Source organism: Stegodyphus dumicola, chromosome X1 (genome assembly GCF_044657685.1).
Source record: "Stegodyphus dumicola isolate Sdum_Otavi_A_Nest chromosome X1, ASM4465768v1".
Lineage (NCBI taxonomy): Eukaryota > Metazoa > Arthropoda > Arachnida > Araneae > Eresidae > Stegodyphus > Stegodyphus dumicola.
Genome location: NC_140780.1, coordinates 93,319,396 through 93,339,891, shown reverse-complemented (window position 1 = coordinate 93,339,891; position 20,496 = coordinate 93,319,396). Strand labels below are relative to the sequence as shown.

General features: G+C 32.8%; 1 protein-coding gene across 3 annotated transcripts in view; it reads right to left on the bottom strand.

The window, feature by feature from the left end:
• The window catches only part of LOC118185264 (tyrosine-protein kinase Fer-like), a 120,953-nt gene that overhangs the window by 43,999 nt on the left and 56,458 nt on the right, over window positions 1–20,496 (bottom strand). For 2 of the 3 annotated variants that reach the window (XM_085808283.1, XM_085808285.1), the window contains 7 exons: window positions 19,570–19,762; window positions 18,253–18,390; window positions 18,044–18,166; window positions 17,678–17,800; window positions 17,424–17,598; window positions 17,229–17,333; window positions 8,144–8,218 (listed from right to left, as the gene is read on the bottom strand). In XM_085808283.1, coding sequence (XP_085664409.1) covers window positions 8,144–8,218; window positions 17,229–17,333; window positions 17,424–17,598; window positions 17,678–17,800; window positions 18,044–18,166; window positions 18,253–18,390; window positions 19,570–19,762 — 932 coding nt within the window. The remainder of the gene's footprint in view (window positions 1–8,143; window positions 8,219–17,228; window positions 17,334–17,423; window positions 17,599–17,677; window positions 17,801–18,043; window positions 18,167–18,252; window positions 18,391–19,569; window positions 19,763–20,496) is intronic. The other variant, XM_085808284.1, reaches the window with a different exon arrangement.

Sequence of the window (20,496 nt, the reverse complement as noted above, 5' to 3'; positions counted from 1 at the left end):
CGGTCCGAGGTTCGAATCCCACCAACGGGCTGGCTGCATGGGCGTTTTCATAGTTTTCCCCATGTGTAACGTGTATACGAGCCAGTTTCCCTTAGAAAGCCCTCTATGAAGGCATCCCTCTCCTTAGGCAGATAGCCCTCGAGGCTTTGCCATAATCACACACACACACACACATTACGAACTCGTATGCACGCAACACTTTTTGGTGTCAGAAGTGGGATTTGAATGCCAATGACAAGAGTGATGAAAGAACAATTAAAGAAATTACTGGCAGCCTTTGTTGGGTTCAAAGAAAGGTGAAAGCTGGCTAAGAATCTGTTAAGGGAGAGATGACAGTTGGCCAAGAATGGGTTAAAGAAGAGATGGAGGTGGTTCAAAAATGGTGGAAGTGGTCAAGTATCTGTTAATGAAGAAACCTACGCCGTTCAAGAAAGATGGAAGTTGTTAAAGAAGAAATTAATGTGGGCCAAGAGGAAATTAAGAGAGAAATCACACGCACAATAGAAAACAAATTTTAAGTTATAGAAGACAGAATTACCACAGTTGAAAACAGAGTTGGAGAAACAGAACATAGAGTTTCTGCCGTGGAATAACAAATTGATGACTGGGTTACTATGATCACCAAAGTTGATACCTTGATGAAATTTGTATTGACAGCAGGGAGCAGTAGTGATGGTTTTAAATTTTTACTGATGCCTGCTTGTCCCTCTCTGAAACTATCTATGATGTAAGCACCTCTTGACAACTGCATAAAACACAATTTTTTATAGTGGCAGAAGTGAATGGAGCTAAAGCCAAGCTAATGCCTTTCATTTTGCCACTTATCTGAGAGCAGATACAGCAAATATGCTTTAAGATTCTTCCTGAAAACCAGAGACTAGACTTCTATCTGGCACGTTAGAGCTGAGCTTTGGAGAGAAGTGTTTAACCCGATCAGGACCAACGTCATGTATATGCAATGCAATGATTCCACTCCTACCAGCCCAGCGTCACGTATATGTGACATTAAAACAGAAAGATTTATTTGAATTTTTAAAGCCAGTAAATGGAGCTAAGTGGTAACTGTTTTCACATGGATTGATTCATACGGCATTTGACTGGCATTAGTTTCTGTTTTGTGCTTCTAGTTTTGACAGATTTATTGAATAAACAAACTGGAAATCATGTCTGTTTATAAGTGTACCCCAGAATTAAAAGGTAACAGGCATTTTTATTTATTGCGTTAGGATTTTTTTTTCTATTTATTTTGAAACTTAACATAAGCTTTCTTGGTTAATTAAAAAGTAACATTACAACATTATTTCATCAAAAGACTATCAGCTTTCTCGCACTCATTTCTCTGGAAAGAGCCAGCGTTTTTGTTTTTCTTACTTGATTTAACAGGTCATTATATATAATGCCTTGAATGGTCATTATGTATAATGACACAGTCATTATATTTAGGTATATAATGTATTTACTTTACGTATAATATATATATAGAGAGACATGATCAGTAATGGATATCCCGCCAGTGGGGGGTCTTTCTTGATCACTTTCCGGTCATCGTGGACGCTGTTTTTGATTTAGAAAAACAGGAAGTTTTCCAATAAAAATCTGATGTCACAGAGTGTTTGAGGATGAAATATTTCTGAGTGTCTTTTGAAGAAGTTTTGGGAGATGTGTTGGGGTTATATTCAGTTTCATTCCATTGGCCATGGCTAAGAGACCTTACTTAAAAATTTGTCCAAAATCACTCGACACTCCACCTTTCCATCTAACTGGAATACAGTTTCCAAAAATTTACGTTGACGGAAAAGATAATAAAGGTAGGAGAAGATGTGTTGTGTGCGCTAAAACCAAGGAAAAGCAAAAAACGTATTTTGAGTGCGAAATATGCACTGTAGGACTGTGTCTCGATCCTTGTTTTGAATCATTTCCCATACAGCAGAATTTTAAAATTAAAATTTAATTACCTACAGGTAAGTCTTGTTAAGTTTTTCTTTTTTTTTTAATTTCGTATTTGTAAATTTTTTTCATGTTTATAGTACAGTCAAAAGTCGTTAATCCAGACTCGTCGGGACTTCGGCGATTCCGGATTATAGATCATCAGTTTAAATCTAGTAAGATGGCATGCAGAAATTACAAAATTAAAAATATGAAACCGTAATTTATGAAATAAAGAACAATTATGATCTAAAGGAAATCAAAGAAAAAGCTTAATATTTATTTCTTTACTTTATTAAACATTTCTTTCAATGTAAGTTGTTTAAGTTGCTTCGTTTCATGTGATAATACTTTCTCTTTAATTCTATTAAACAGACATAATTTCTTGTTCAGTTACAAAGTTCCGCTGTTCAAGTCCTATAATTGCTGTGTTGAGAATACCGACTAATTTGTCAATCAAAATTTTTTCGTTTTCAATAACCTCTGGGTCACTTTCTTCACTATCGGAAGCGAATTATGATGACGAGGAACTTGATTTAAATCATATCAAAGACAGAGTACATCGAGATTAAATACTACATTTAGTAAGGAATTATAAGCCAAACAAAATAAAAATATCTGCCCTGAAGATAAGGATAGTGCTGACAGATCAACTTCCAATTCATTGCGCGCCGCGGCGTGAAATTGATAAACAGATTTCGGATTTCGAAACATACTTTCGCTTTGTAGATCCTTTACATATTACTAAATATATATCGGAAATTCTATTTGACATAATCGGAAGTTCAAGCTTACTTTTATGAAATTGCTCTGGAAAAAATAATAAGCCGGATCAAATTCGAAGATTACGGAACAATGCAATCTGCAACATTAACTGAATTAGATAACTTTAGCTTAGCTTATACCGTCCGTTACACATTAAACGCGCATGCGCACACGCATATTCGCACCCGTAAAGGCCTTACGCGCACTCGTAAATGCCTGTGTGCATGCGTGAATGGGATGCATGCGCAAAAAGTTTGTAGCTTTGACGTCCGGATTATAGATCATTCCAGATTATGGGTGTCCGAATTAACGACTTTTGACTGTATTTATTTTCTGTGTGCATATGCATGATTTTAGTATTTTGCCTGTTTAATTATTTATCCTGTTTAATAATTATTTCTATTAATGCGATATTCTTTATATTAGTACACAATAAAAACAAGTACATTAAATATGTAATTTTATACATTTTTTTTTGTAAAATTAGGCTTAACTTCTGAAAATGCGCAGGCCAGTGGCAACGATCCATTTCAGCAGGTCCAGTCCCATGACTGCACGTCGTTCTCCCTGCGCTGGTCCTTAAGGTGTTGAAAGATTACAGCAGGCTTCAATAACAATCCTGTCAATAGAAGCCCACCGAAACACTCCAGGAGCTTGCCTTGGATGTTGAAAGGCTGTCCCACCTCGCCTTCTTGGATTGCCCAACAGAAACAAGGGGAATCCTGTCACTGCAATATTTCATCAACGGCATCCGGGATACTGAAATGCAGAAAGCACCGCAAATGGCAGATGTAAAAAACTTAAAAAAGTGCTCTGGTGTACACCATGAAATTCCAGGCAGCCCAGCAAGCAACTCGTAGAGATCGCTACCCAATCAGAGCTGTGCGAAGCCCTCAGCCAGTGGATCAATTGATGGCTTGTTTAGATGATTTATCCAGACAATGCTTTGATATGGAAAAGTATGAGAAGAAGCTGGCTGTAAAGAGTTGGAAATATGGTACTGAAGGCTACATACGACGGCACTGTGAACACCCCAGGGCATGGAAAATAAAAGGATGATTTGACAAGACCAGTCAGTGCCTCGAGATGGAAAAGGAGTGAAAAGAAACCATTCTAAAGTGCTGGAACTACGGTGTTGAAGGCCACCTACAAAGGAACTGCAGAACACCCCAGAGCACAGAAAATAAGGCAAACGATTTAAACAGAGAATTAAATGCCATGGCATAGAAAAGGAGTGACAGAAACCAAAGTGCTGGAACTGTGGAGCTGAAAACCACGTACAAAGGAACTGCAGAACGCCCCAGGATATGGAAAATAAGATCATTTCCTAGCAACGACGCAGGAAACAAATTAATGAAAACATCACAGAGCGGAGTTTGAACGAAAGTTTAAAGCACTCAAGATTCCTGCAGTGAGTGGCAACAGTAATGGACTATCCATCAATGGGCATATCGATGGAGTTCCTTGCAATATGATCATTGACACAGGAGTTAATGTTACAATCATTCGGAAAGATTTAGCTCAATAGTTTAAAAATAAACTCATTTGGATGCAATCCTGTGTTGCCCTCCAGAATGTGTCTGGTGATAAAATCGACATAGATGAGAAGTTTAACGTGAACATCATGTTTAGAAATGCTGCCTTCCGTTACATGGCATATGTGGCAGAGATTACAGATCCTTGCATATTCGGATTGGACATTTTAAGGAATTTAAGGATACAATTTTCCCTTGGACTTCAAAAGCAACAGACTGCTTTCAGAATCACAGGACATAACTATCCATCATCAGAAGGGATCCTCACCTGGAAACGCCAACACTTTGTCCAAAAGCTGCCGAAACCATACTAGGGTCAAAGAGGAACGCAAGACTACCAGCCATTCTCCAACTCAGATGCTCTTTGGTCGTGATCTTCATCTGTTTGGTAACCCCCCCCAGATGCACCTTCATCGCCTGAAGAATACATCCAAGATCTCCAGGCCTGGTTTGAAGTGATGGAAGAGCGAGCCAACTTTGCGACACAAAAGGTGAAGACCAAACCCGATAAGACATGAGAGCGTCTGGACATCAATTCAACGAAGGAGACAAGGTGTGGTTGTGGAACCCGATTCGACGGAAAGAACTCAATCCTAAATTAAAGTCACTTTGGAATGGTCCTTACACAGTCCTAAACAGACTGTATGACATCGTGGTTTGAATCCGTAAGTCATCAAACTCTAAACCAAAAGTCGTTCATTAGGTCAGGTTAGCTCCTTACTATGGCCGTAGTACGTAGGGTATATAATTGTAGATAGTATAAGACCATGGTCCTTTTTGTTTCTAAATGTGTATTTGATTTGATTTGTATTTAGTATTTGATTTGTTTAAAGTTATTTATTGCATTTATATTGTTTGTTATTACATTTTTGTCCTAGTTGTAAGTTTGGCTTCCTGTCCAGGAAATGTACTGCCCGGGATGTGCAGTATTTGGGAAGGGAGCAGTGTTATAGATTTTGTATTTATTTAGCTATTTTTAGTAGAATTTGTAATTAAAATTGTTTCATATTCTTGTGCAATGCAGCACAAGACTTATTTGAAAAGAAAGTACATCAGAAAAATTAAAATATAGGAGCATTTGCATATCACATTTTAATACGTATCTCGTAATTATAATCTTTTACTAACCAGAAAAATCGAGAAAACACAGGAATGATCTTGTGCATGATTAAAAAGTTTACAAAAGCTGGAGGAAAACATCTCAATTCAGTTGTTTATCAGTTATTTACTTAGTGCTGTTATTGATTGTAGCGAATTTACGGTGAAATCTGATTGGCTTTCTCAGTGTTTTGAATTGAGTTCTATTCAACATTTTAGCAGTTTAAAATATAACTACTGTGAGATATTGCGATACTGTACGAATATCTCTGAGGAAATTTCAGCACTTTGTTTTATTTGTTGTGATAAGAATAAATTTTATTCACTTTTCATCAGACTTGTGCATTTAATTCATTATGTACCCGTATGCATGCAACAGTATGTTTTACAATGAAAATGATCTTACAACATTACTGTAAAAACAGCTTTAAGCTTTCTTGAACATCAGAGTGTAAAAAACACACTGAAATCATTTATTGTAGATTATTTTATTGCTCGTTTTGACAAAAAAAAAAAAAAAAAAAAAAAAAAAAAAACTTGACTATTTTATTCAGTGCTCTTGGACTCGCTCTGAATCCATCATAATATCTATTCAGACACGCAACAATAACTGAAGAAAGCAAACTTCCAGAAACTACGAAATGATTCTGTTTGCCATTCGAAGCAGAAAATTTCACTGAAAAAATGTGAAGGGAGTAGAAGTAGTTGCACCAACTCTTAAAAATATTCAGAAACACAAAAAATAATCATGAAATACAATGAGATGGGTAAGTAGCAATGAATTCACTTCCAAAAGTGCAATTTTTTCTTCATCGCATGACATTCGATGCCAACCATAGGGGCACAAAAACGCCAAACACGTGACATGGAATACTGATTAAGAAGGGGTCATCATATTTACTTCATAGTATTTTAAATCATCCACAGTAATAAATTAGTGTGGATAATTTAGAAAACCTGGTAATAACAAACAGAATTTTTTACTGAAACTTTTAAGCTCAACATACATTTACTGTATCACACATAAAATATGGTTTCTTTACCATTAATGTAAGACTAATTCACAGCAGTATATGGATATAAAAGTATTACCACGTAAGATGGAAAGCAAGTCTTTCTAATACCTTAACTATCTAAAAGAAGCTATAAAATATAAATACTATGTTTGGCACTAGTTATATAAAAGATTATACCAAAGAATACATACAGACTTATCTTAACTGACTAGATCAGGGATGGGCAAACCTTTTCAGTCGCGGGCCAAAAATCGAAAAAAAAAAAGTTTGGCGGGCCAAGATAAAATTTTTCTGAAATTTGAAAAACAATAAAAAAGGATTACAATTTTAATATATTAATGAGATGAATGAAATTGCAATTTCATTTTTGAAAGTTCCTTATACTGAGGTTCGAAGTGAGACGTACTGCTTCTAAAGAACAAGGCTAAATGCTCATCTGTCAGTCTACTTCTGAAATAATTCTTTCTAAGGTTCATAATTGAAAACACTTGTTCACATATATAAGATGAAGCAAATATAGCACTGATTTTTCTGGGCGTGAGATAATAAATTTGGGAAACTTGCTTTTGATAATGATTTGTAAAACTTTCAATTTGTCATATTTAGAAACCAACTGCTTAAAATTATTTATAGATTGCAACTCCATTAATTCAGGCTGCAAATCTGACTTCACTGCTTCGCAATTTACGTTGAAAGGCATGGTAAAAATATCCAATTCATTTTGAAATTTGTTCTGAAATCTTGAACTCTGCGTTTGAACTCAAAATGCAGTTTTTTCAAGCCATCTTCATAATTCTTAAGCTTCTCTTCATTTACTTCATTACATAGGCCTATTATCTTTTACCTGCATGTACAAATGGCTTATGTCATTATTTTTCTGCAAGAGGTGCTACCGGAATTGCTGCAGGATGTTCTAGCTATTGTTCGTGATTGCATGTGGTTCCAGCATGATGGTGCACCAGCCCATAACCATGTGCTTGTCCACAATTACTTGGATGGGACATTTCCGGGCCAATGGATTGGCCATGGTAGATTCGTTCGATGGCCATCCTGTTCGCCAGATTTTTCCAGCTTGGATTTTTTTAATGGGGCCATCTGAAGAGCATCATTTACGAGACTCCTGTTGACTCACTGGAGAACCTTGTTTCACGACTGTCCATTGCGGCTGCAAACGTGAGCAAAATGCCTGTTTTCAAAATGTTCGGCAATCCCTTCTGCGATGTTACCAAGCATGTATTACTGCTGGTGGTCGCAATTTCGAACATTTATTGTGAATATTGCATTGCTACAAAGAAGCACTTTGCGTTGATTTTGTACATAAACACATTTTCCTTTCGTGTCTTTTTTTTTTTTTTTTCGTTCCTGCCTTAACCCGTTACTTTAGACCCTACATTCTTATAAAAAATGCATGTTTTAGTACGCTCCACCACCCCTCCAAGTTTGTCCCATGATCTACGAAACACCCTGTAGTTCTTCTAATTTGCCTCAGACCGACAAATTAAAATTCTATCCGCGGGTTGGTGTTGGCCCACGGGCCATAGTTTGCCCATCCCTGGACTAGATCATACCTTAATTACTTGAATTTGTTAAGATCAGAATGATACTTGTTCGACAGCTTTTGGGACCATTTGCAATACAGAGTGGAATTCAGTTTCACAACACATAACAGTATCCACTGACACAGTATTAACATTCTTAGCAGCAGATGAAAAATACACCAGTAGCTTAAAAATTCAATGTTAAATGTAAATAAAATGCAAGCTACATATTAATTTTTTGTAAGCAAATGTGAATAAAACTTACATTATCATGGCCAGGATTTGTAAGAGAGTAACTTTGATTAATCCCTTGTGAAGTAAAAGATTCATCAAATGTATTCTAAAAGTAGATTGTACATATATTACTTTCATTAAAGATGCATACATATGCAGTAAAATAATTAAAAAATGAAACAAATTCAAATAAACCCATGTAATAATAAGTGAGCTGCAGTCAATTTATTAGGAATAAATACAAAACAGAAAAACATATTTCATATTCTTTTGCAGATCATTTGTAGATTTCTTAAAAAAAATGCCAGTTTAATCAATCATAACCACTGTATTAAAAAAAGAACAGAAAAAAAAAAGTATTAGAGAAATCACCAAAAATCAAGGTTTAAATATGACAATCATAACAATAACATTTAAACCTTGATCTTACCACGTAAAGAAGTACTGAACAGCCTCATTGACATGTAAATTATTTCCAGGAAATGAAAGTGTTATTAGAAGACTGGGCTACCTACCTCAACTGCATACTTAACAGTAACTGTATTAAGGTTCATCATAAAATATAAAAAGTAGGATTCCAATGGAGACTAATTATTCTACTATCTTATGTAATTTATTTCTTTTGATTAAAAAAATACAATTTTGATTGTCTTAAATTTTCTCAAACATACATCTACACTTGCTGCATTGCTGCTTTCAATACATAAAATGAAATGGGAAAGAAAGAAAAAATTCTGACTTAATTGAAACAACGAGTAAAGTGGTGGACTGTTCGGATAATTAAATCTACAACTAAAACTACATCGAAATTTTGAAAATAAACAAATAAAAAACTTTTCTATTTTAAAACTATTACATCATTACATGTTTAATAACAAAATTCCATATTCAGTTATTAATAAAATAATGAGGATGAAAATATTTGCACAGATTTTCATGAACTTATCAAAGAATTAAAATTATCAATTAATATTCTCAAAGACATTAAAATTCTTGTAAGCTTTATTAAAAAACAGCTTTCCAAATTACACTTGTCAACTTAAAATTAATTATTAAATCACTGATACGTATGATTGTTTAAACTTGAACCTTAAATGGAATTGTGAAGTGGAATAATTTATGCAATTATTTAAGGATTTTTCAAAAACTGTTACCATTATTATTAAAGAATAGGATTTTGCAAGGATAATTTAAAAATATCCTACTTGCTAATTTTATTTCAAGATATTGGAATGCATATAAGGTGAATTCTGTTCTTTCACCTTGACTACTTATTTCACTTTCTGCTTCTTTAATAACTGTAACTTGTCTTAGATGCTTGCTACGGATGCATGTATAATTTTACTTATCTGTAGAGCTTGCCACTGGTATATATGATGTCTATTATTACTATTTTTTTGTTCTATTTTTCCTCCAAATTAATAGAAGTTACATTTATTTGTAAATACACTGATTTTAGATTATTAGAATTTTTTAGATTATTAGAATTGGTTTTCACCTTTTGGCCACTTTGCTGTAATTAACAAATGCTTCAGAAATTATTACTATAATTTTCAATTTACCATTTGCAATACACATATTTAATTCATTTTTGAATTTTGTATTTTATTATGATTGTTACTTGTAATTTGAATAATTTCTATAATGAAGTTTTCAAATCTAGCGATTTTTATCTCATTATATTCCAATTTCTGCTTTTAATTGATTTACTTCCGTAGCAACATTTTGTTCATTATTGCTTCTCACATTTAGCTAGTTTAGATTTGTTTAAAATGCAATTTGAATTGGATTTACATCATGGGTTTGTTGTTTAGCCATAAAAGCCCTGGACTATATTAATGAAGAATCCACTATTGACTGTGCAAAATTATATGAAATACTTGTCTTAAATTCAATTTTTGATATTTATATACTATTTATAATGTAATGCAGACACATGAGGAAAACCATGAACACTGGCCATGTAGCCAATCTGTTTGCCTAGGTTATAACTTATGTCTGGTCAAATTATCAGTACTCAGTGCTCTTATTATCCAGAAGGAAATGCTAAGGAATAGGAGATTCAGTCAAAATCATAAGTAGATTACATCTGTCTAAATAACTGTTTTATATATTCTACATGAACAAAGTTTCTGCAAGATGGATAGCCTGACTTTCAGCAATTCAAAAACACCAATATATGCATAATGTGGGTTCAAGGTTTTAACCACCTCCCTTACAGCTCATATTTACTTCTAAGTAATTATATCTGTGATCAAAATTGAATGCTTGGTTAGTTGAATACAGCAAAACACAAAATGACTATTTGCCTAATAGAAAGAATAGCTTTGTGGAGGAAGGAAATTCCATTTATACATGACGAAAACCACAAAAAGCACCCATGTAGCCAGCTTTACCCATCTAGACTGAACTACCAACGTTCACAGGACTTAACCACTTATCCATTGAAATGAGGCCTGTAAATTGCAATCTCACCTTCATACAAAGCGACTTGACGGTAGCATAAGAACAAGAGTTACGGAACATTTTCAGCACACAACTTCAGACCATTTTTTCAGGTGGACAGATTTCCTCATTCAATGATATAAAAAGTATATTAGGGTAAAAAGAGATCATACTGAAAGAAACATTATTAAAATGTTCTTCCTTTTTAAATATATCAACCTGGAAACTGTTGTATATACTTATATGCATTATGTACTGATGTATTCTTATATACATAATTCTTTATATATATATGATATAAAATATATCAAGCTGTTTCTCCAAATTATACAGAAAATAAGGCATAAAAGTAACAATATATAGTAATTTTTGACTTAACATGGCCACATCATACAGCTGCTAAAATTTCAATAATCGATCAAAAAAGGAATATGCAGAGTTTCTTTTTTGTTAAGTATACTCATATCTCTGCATGGTTATAGTCTGACAATGCATAAACAAGCCTGTTTGGCATTCTGCCAAAACACTTACAGTTGTTCAGGAGGAAGTTAAAGCATTAAAAAATGAGTGGGTCTTCTTGCGAAAAGAAAAAATTAGTCTCTCATATTCTCTTTCCTCATACTAAATCTCAAACTACATATTTTTACTTACTGTTTTTCTGAAAAAATAACTCAGACAAATGTTTAGACAAAAAATAACAATTTATTTTCAATAACTTCAATGATTTTTGTCATCTATTATAATATGTTAACTTTTTTTTTCAAATTTACTTTAGGTGATAGATCAGTTAAATTATTCACACAACGAAATGTATGTATGAGCTGATCTGTTAATTAACATTGCTAAGGAATTTTCCCGCAGCTATTTAAGAAGTGATGGCAGTACAGAATGGCCTTTTACTTCCATTTCAGAACAACTATTAAGATTGTTCTGTGTGCACTCTGCTCCTAATTCTTGATTCCTGTAGGCATAAAATGTTTCCCTAGACAAACACTTAGCTATACCAGATACCTTGTATACAAAAGCTAAAATTCCTTAATAATGTATTTTGAAGTATGAACTTCCAGTTAATTCTTCAATTCCACTATGATCATCTTTTCCAATGTTTTAACTATTTTTTGATCTGATCCTGATAAACTTTCAGAATCCCAAAGAATAACATATAATTTTATATTTAAATTTTATCACTTCTTGAACAATAAAATTTTTTTAACCAAATTTTTTTTTTTTTTTTTACTGTCAGAAAGCATGGAAATTTTGACTTAATTTCATCTACAACTTACAATGCAAAACGTCTTTAAAAATATTAATTAGGCCTTAGAATTTGCACAAAGCTACACACAACATGTATTAAAATGGCTTCTGGGTTTTCATAAGGCATATCATATGTCTAGCAAATTCATGTGCATCACATGCTATGAAAGAACATGTGCAAATTTTTTTTAATGCACCCAGCACAATTACTCTCTTTCTACTTGCTTTCTGACAGCACTATGGAAACTGGTGATATCAGAGCAAGAAACAATTCATGCATTATATTTTACAAAGTGCAAATGAATTATTTTTGTTCAATCCACCCTAATTAAAAATATTTAAACTGACTTTCCCATCTCACAATAGTATTAGACAATTGTAAGAAAAGATTGGGGTTAATAGGGATACCCTACAAAGCAAAACATTCAGGACATCCATTTGAAATAGAAGAAAAAGCAGAATCAGTAAATGAAAGTACTGATTTAGAGATGCTGATGATGTTATGAAGGCTCTAGCAAATGCAATCTCACTCACTTCAGTTGCTGCAGTTTTTAATATCTACAAACTATGAGTAATATAATAACTTCTGCATCAACTGAAAAATATGATTTTTAAAAAGTTTTCAATGTTTAGCAATGAGGCAATAATTCTGCTTAATAAGCAAAGAGTAGAAGCATAATGCCCATATTTTTTTGGGTCAGGAATAAAAAGGAGAGCAAATGAAAGGAGATTCTACAAAAACCAACAGTATTTGTATCCAACGAGGAATGAAAGCTTAAGGACCACTTTTTTTTCAATGAAACAACTTTGACAGAGAACTACCAACCTGATATGTTACAGACTGATTCTTCCTTAAGTTACACAGAGATAGAAGGCTTTGTTCTGCAACCAAATAGAACTAACTCTCTCATCATCTTCCACTCATTTGTAGCTAGTTGAATGGAATTCTTGCAAGCAAGTGAATCTAATGCAATGGTAAAAACTTGATTTTCTGCTAACGCTCATCTTGTTAAGTTATTTTCTTTGGCAATACATACAGGACAGAAGTATCTGAACTGTCTTTACCTACTTCCCACCCCCAGGTCATCTGGGAGACAGCTACTGGTATCCTGGTTAGGACCTGTACCTAGACAGACTTGACTCCTGGGCTAAATAATCAGTCTTCACGGTGACTAGAGCCATCTTTTTTTTTTTTATTGGCAGGGACTACTGGTACTGTCTTGTTTGCCCTTTGGTTGCAGAGATGTTACACGATTAGATATCGAAGGTTGTCTTTGGGGGTTTGGCTCCCCTTGGTCAACACTGGGAGAGACCATGTTGTGTTACGTTCTCTCTGTTGGTGATTGTGTTATTGACTAGCGTTCTTATTCCCGGACTTTGAGCATATCTGTCCCCCTGGGCTGAATGGAAGAGGTTATACTTCCTTGGATCTTATCTATAGGTTAGAGCATTATAAACAAACATGCAAACATGCAATGCATTTTTAATGAAAGCCAAGTCTGGGAGCCCCTTCTCCTTAGTGTACTGTCTTTATTTATTGGCACATCAGGAATGCTATGATTGTAAAAATTAGAGATGTCTTCCGACTGGTCGAATGACTGACATGATATTAGCAAATTTTTGAATACAAAGCTGGATACAACATAATCTATCATTTCACACATTTTCATTCCATTCTCTTTTCTTAACAATACTCATATTTAGAGTGTAATTTTTACAATATGACATCTTGAAATGGTAGAGCTTTATTCTACATTGGACGCATAAACTTTCTACTTTATTCAGTGTCCTCAAATTAGATTGATCAGTAATATAGCCATATCGAGATGCATGGATCCTTATTGACAAATTTGGACCACTCTTAAAGACCTTGCGGAAAGCATTATCCAATCGATTCAGTCAGATGGTTTATAATCTAAATCCAATTAAATTGAACTCAGTGCTTCATATCAATAAAAATTGATATAAATTAGTTCACTATATTACAATTTGTTTGTTGTCTTTGATAAATAATTTTGTGATTTTTTGCTCTTGTATCTTTGATGATGGACTGATTTTTGAACAGAAATAAATGTAATGGTACAGATAAAGAAAGTGTCTTCAACCAGTGGTAGGACTGAGAAGAAATAAAAATATTGTAAACATGAGGATGGTTATTTAAGAGTTTGGTTTTATGTCAACAGAAAAGAATTTTGAAAAGAGACCACTATGTGCATGAAAGTGTTGGCAGCAGAATGTATGTTTCTAAGTAAACTGAAGTGTCATTTAGATGCTAATTACCACAGCATGGTTGGCAAAATTCATGATTTTTCTGCCAGGAAGTAAAAAGAACAGAAACAACAAAAAAATATTTTTAAAAACTGCATGAATACCACACAAATCTTTGCTATCATCTTAACAATGTAGTTTACAGAATCATGGAATATAAGAACTCTCACACCATCGCAAAAGAATTTATTCTACAGGCTGCTGCAGCTATGGTGAACATCATGGTTGATGAGTCTGCAGGGAAGCTGCTTTTAAAAGTATCTTTGTCCAATAACACAGTTGGAAAATACAATAGATGGTGGAAGATATCAAGGATAATTAACTGAAAAAAATTAAGTGTGATGAGTGAATTTTGGATTGCAGCTAGATGAGACTACGGATAATAATAAGAATGCTTATTCAATATGCTATGCCGGTTTATAGATGATAATATTACACAAGACTTGTTTTGTAAAAATATCAGGAGCAAAGGCTCAGGACCTGTTCAAAATTCTTGATACATTCATACCTGAAAATAATTTGATTTGGCCTAAGTGTGTTGGTGTCTGTACTGATGGAGCTCACTCCGTGTCTGGCTGTTATGGAAGATTACATGCATTTAATTGAAGCAAATCAGCAAATGCAATGTGGATGTATTGAATTATTAACAGTGAAGCATTTGCATCAAAGTATATAAGTCCTGCAGTCAGGTGTTGGAGTGTATGATGAATATTGTGAATTTTATAAAATTCTGTTCATTGAAAACAAGGTTTTTTTTTTTTAAAAAAAAAATAAAACTGTGGAAGGATATGGGAATCAAACACTTGACTTTGTTGTATTACAGCAGAGCATGATGGCTGTGTCGAGGTAATGTTTTATCACTTACATTAACTGGGGCAAGAAATTTTTATTTTCCTTAAAAAAGGATACAAAGATGCAGAGGACTTTGCTGAAGCCGTTTGTTTAATAAAACTGGCATATTTATATGACAATTCTGAAAAACAGAATTCCCTTAATCTTTCTCTGCAGGGAAAAAGACATGCACCTTTTGAAGTTTGCAAGGTTTATTAATGTTAATTAACCAGTTATTTTACGTTCCGAATATTTACCGTCACCTCTCTCTGTTTTCCTGCCAGAATGCAAATTAGCTTTTGTCTACTTAAGTGAGGGTTTGAGATTGTTTAGACAGAACTTGTTCTGCCTGTCGAAGACGACATTACTAGTTGTCATTCAAAGATAAAAATTTCTGTTGACAGCACTGCTTTATTATAGCTAATAATACTTTCACACCAGTGTAAGCCTGAGTCAACTTTAGCACTTCAATTTATGTGTGTAGACTTGGCTAACAGATGCTTACATTTTAGTTTTAAATTTTAAAATTCTCCTTTTGAGTTCTTGCCATAATTGCTGGCTGAACTGCAAGTACCAGGTGTGACTTCTCTTCCAACTTCGTTAGTTTTAAATTAAACGGTCTTTTTCAAGAAATCTGAAGTTTATGTTTCATCTTAGATATAGCAATAAGTTGCTTATAAGTCTAATTTAGGAATTGCCACAAGTTATATATATAGTAAAAATAATATTCTCTACAAGGCAAATGGTAAAAATATCAGCTTTTTGGCGGGGGGGAAACATCAAATTCTTAAGAAGAAAATTCAATAAAGATGCAGGCAAACACCGTTTTTTAAATACTGCACCAATTTTTGATGTCACTAGAAGTTGCTCTTTTTCAGGATAAAAAAATCATGTTTGAAATACAATTATCACAGCTAATTATCTGGCTTGAGAAATATTACCAAAATGAAAATTTTAATAGGTTTATATGGACTCAAGATCTATTTAACATTGGTGCTCCATCTGAATTTACTTCTGCAGAAGAAGAATCTCATCAGTTTGAAAGAAAAATTTGGCAACATGGAATTGACATAATTTTGGATTTCAATAAATGGATCAACAAATAATCAGTGGATGTTAATGTCACTTTTGATATCAGATTTGTGTGAGGCTGGGTTTTCGGTGGTGGCTGTAATAAAAAGCAAATATAGAACAAAAATCAACATGGAAACGGAAATTAGGGTGGACATCTCCAGTTTAATTCCATGACTTGAGAAAATGTGGAGTGATTTGCTGGCTAATCCGTAATATTATTTACTAATTTAATGTTAATTAAGTAAAACAAAAAATGTTAAATAATAGCATGAGTTTAACATGACTCAGAAAAGTTTGTGAGCCACTGGCTTAGCAAGCAAATGTAGAACAAAAATCAACATGGAAACGGAAATTAGGGTGGACATCTCCAGTTTAATTCCATGACTTGAGAAAATGTGCAGTGATTTGCTGGCTAATCCGTAATATTATTTACTAATTTAATGTTAATTAAGTAAAACAAAAAATGTTAAATAATAACATGAGTTTAACATGACTCAGAAAAGTTTGTGAGCCACTGGCTTAGCAGATAATCCTGAAAGGTAGAAGTGACAAATGATACACTAATGAAAATTCACTACTCTTAGACAATCTCTTTTAGAACTTGCATCAGAAAGTACTACTTTGAGTGATTATAATAATAAATGCAATAAAGAAAACTATAACAGAACCCAATAAACTTACTAGATTAACTAACATGTCAGTTTGAATAGTAAAATAAGTTCTGCAAACACTTGCTTAAAATTCCAATGACTAAATTCTAAAAATATATGAAGAACTGACCAACATGAAAGATAGAATTTAATGGAGTTATGACTTTAAAGAAAGTTCTTGAGCTTCTAAGATGGAGTTCAAATAGCAGAAACATCTTCAGAACAGTACTTCTAGAGATTCTTCATAACATATAAAACAGTGATAAGCTATTCATACAGGTTCCTACAACAAAACTTGTGTGACTGCTAAGAATAAGAAATACTATATCACAGCCAAATTTTGGTTAAAAAATTAATTAATCTAAGTGTAATGGAATTTAAACAAAATTTGAGCAATTAGAAGATTTCTTCACAAACATAGAATGCTCCACTGCTGAGAGAACAGATATCAGATTCTCAAACACAGTAAGCTTACTTAGAGATAATTTACTCAGCATTAACAAAGCATGTACACAATAAAACATACAACTTTAACAAGAAGAGAAAACCACATAATATTTAGGCTAAGAAGTAAATATTATTATGAGAGCTTACATTTACTTTTTTATGAAAGGCATGAAATGGCTGCCGCAACTTTGACATTATTATTCGTGCAGATCTCCTTCCCAAAGCATTCAGACTAGAGGCATCATCTTCTTTCTAAAGAATATGGTTAAAAATAAAGTTTGTCCGCTGTAATTAGACCCATTTATAAAACATTGTTTATGCACATAAAAAATCAAAATTTACTGTGTCACTTGACGAAACATCAGGCAGTTCAAGACCAGGAGGAAGGTCTTTAGGATCAACATTGTTAACCCAACTTGATATAAGATTGTACAGCTGCTGGTGCCTTTGCTCTTGGCACTTGATTTCACCAAGTTCTTTACGCAATATACCAATGGCACGTCGCTTCACAGAATGCCTAAAGAGAAATTATGAGATAAGAAAATTAAATCACCAAAATGATTTAATGAATTAAAAAGATTAAAATTAAACGTTACATGTTTTCTGTTTCCGATGTTTTTCGTACAGATCTTATTTCATTTTCACACTGGCCTATTTCCAGCTCTTTTTCTTTTACTAATGTCTGACACTGGAACAATTTTTCTTTCAAATCTTGCAACCTAAAATTAAATACATGTAGATTTTAAAGCTTTTATTCCATAAAACATATAATCTCTAAAAAATCCACAAAACTAACTCCCTGCATCAGTCATCACCGAAATAAGATAAAAAGGATGCATGTAAGAAATGCGCCAATAATTCAGAAAATTGAACTTTTTCATATAGTTCAGTTAGTTTCTGAGTTCAGTAATTTATGAATCCAATCTTACTTTTCTTTTAAAGCAATTAATTCCTTAACTTACTTTTCTTTTAAAGCATCAAATGTCATATCATCTAGAGCCAACTGATTTGGTTTCAAAGAACCACTGTAGTCATATAAAAGAGTTTCATCAAATTTAAAATCAAGAGGTTGAGGTGGATTTGATCTAAACAGAAAGCATACAATGAAAAGAATTAATTAACAATGAGCAAACCTTTATCGAGAAAACATAACATAAGAAGCAAAGTTTACCTGTGTTTGTCAGTAAAATCCTTGTATTCATCTTCCCCAGCAACTGACTCGATACTCTTTTTTATTTTTATATTCAAAGAACGAAATGTGTCATTTGAAAAGTCGGTGTAAGCAGCAAACTGTAACATTAGAGTTTTCCTGTAAAAGCAAGTTTAAAACAACTTTTGTATATGTGTAAAATATATGGTAATAAAAAGCATATACGGCAATATACAACTGACATAAATGTACTGCAAGCACCTAATATACAATCAATATCATGAGCAAAGCATAAAATTATCAGATAACTTTTAAACACGTGGAAATTTCATGAAATACTGACAAAATGTTTCTTATGAAGCTGTCATGCCACAGAAAGTAAAGCAATGTAAAATAGGACAAATCTTGCCATAACTTTAAACATAGGAATTCATAAATTTAAATCGTAACTTTCTTTCCAAATTTGTAGAATCCAATGTATTTGTTTTAAAGTTATCAAATACTCGAGGGTTGATAACGTTTCTTGTAGAATACACCAGCTGTGGACATATAATATAGTTATGAGTCTTCTTTCCTTATGCCAAAATGAAAAAAAGGCAAATTAAGCATACCATGAAATAGACATAGGGACATAAAATAAAATATGACACAAAAGGCTATCTTGTATCTTTTTTATTAAGAATTAATGTAATGGATTGATTTATCATAAATTATAAAAGTATGAAAATTATTTTTCCAACTAGGACTTTACAAGACTGAAAATTAAAATTTAAACAGCTGTATAAAATACACAGGATACTATTGCATTTTTTATAACAAAAAAAGAAAAAAAAAAAAAAAAAAACAAGATGCATATTATTTTTATTGCTGATTAATCTAATTAAAAGATTAAAAAACAGAATCACATGAAGTTAAGAAAAACATAAAAATTTGTTAATGATAACAAAATATGCAATACATCAATAAGATTTAAATCCAAGAAAAATTTTACATAATATTGTGTTTAAAATACCCACAATCCACTGGAAAACTAATGAAACAATTGTAATACAACCAATTATTCACTAGAACTGTGTATTTATTTTTTTTTTCCTTTAGAACAAAGGAAAGAAAATCCTGTTAAACACTAACTAGGCAACAAAATTAAATAAAAATAATATCTTCAACAAAAGCCATTTTCCAAGCTCTATCTACCAAACAAGTACTATTTTAAGAATAATGCATAAAACATGTTTGAATAACTTTTAATTCAAATTTGTTTCTCAAATTAAACATTTCACTTACAAATATTATACAGTAATGATACGTTGATAAAAATTTTACATAAACTAAACTAACCATCTATCTACAGTTTCTTGGAGAACATTTTGGTGATACTCTAGAAGGGATGGTAAAAGGGTTGTACGTAAATGCTTTTCATATTCTTTTCCTTCGTGTACCAAAATAACATAATCATTGTGCAGACGGTGAAGTTTGTTTGTAATTTTTACATATCGTTCCTTTGCTTCATCAAGTTTCTTTCCAGCTTTGCCTAGCAAAAAATAAAAGTTATAATAAAAGTTATTGAGCAAAAACTCACAAAACATATTAAAGTACGGCCTTATACAAAAATAATATATAACTGTTATACTACACAAAATTTGTAGTCACGTTTATACAGAAAATGTATATTACCTGATAAAATTTTAAGCATAGAAATGTTTTGTAACATTCTTCCACAGTCACATTATTGCACTTTTTAACACTCCTTTACAGTTTGTTCCATCACTGTTTGTGTTACTTTTCATGGGAAATATCATGAAGTCAACTTTATACACTGAATAATGATTTAACTTATAATGTATACATTTCTAATGAAAAGATGTTTAAATAATCATTTTGAACAGTGTTTCTAAACATAAAATTACGAGATATGTTCCTGAACAACTGATTTTGTTTCTGCGTTTATATATAATAAAATGATGATGCACTTTGCTGAACTAAAGTAAAAAACAAAGAAAAAAATTTGAATCAAAAGTGTGAATGACTTTATAGCATGAAAGGCAGTTTAGATCAAGCCACAAGCATGATCAAAGATTTGCACAGACTAAAATCATATATACATATATGCAATAATTCTTTGGTCCAATGCTAGAACTTTGAAACCAGTCACTTTTTAGTCAGAAAAACTGCTGCACAGATGAATGGAAATTGCGGAGTAGTGGATAGAATTTCGGAAGAAGCACAACAGGTTGGTATTTAAACATTTATTTTTTATGATGAATT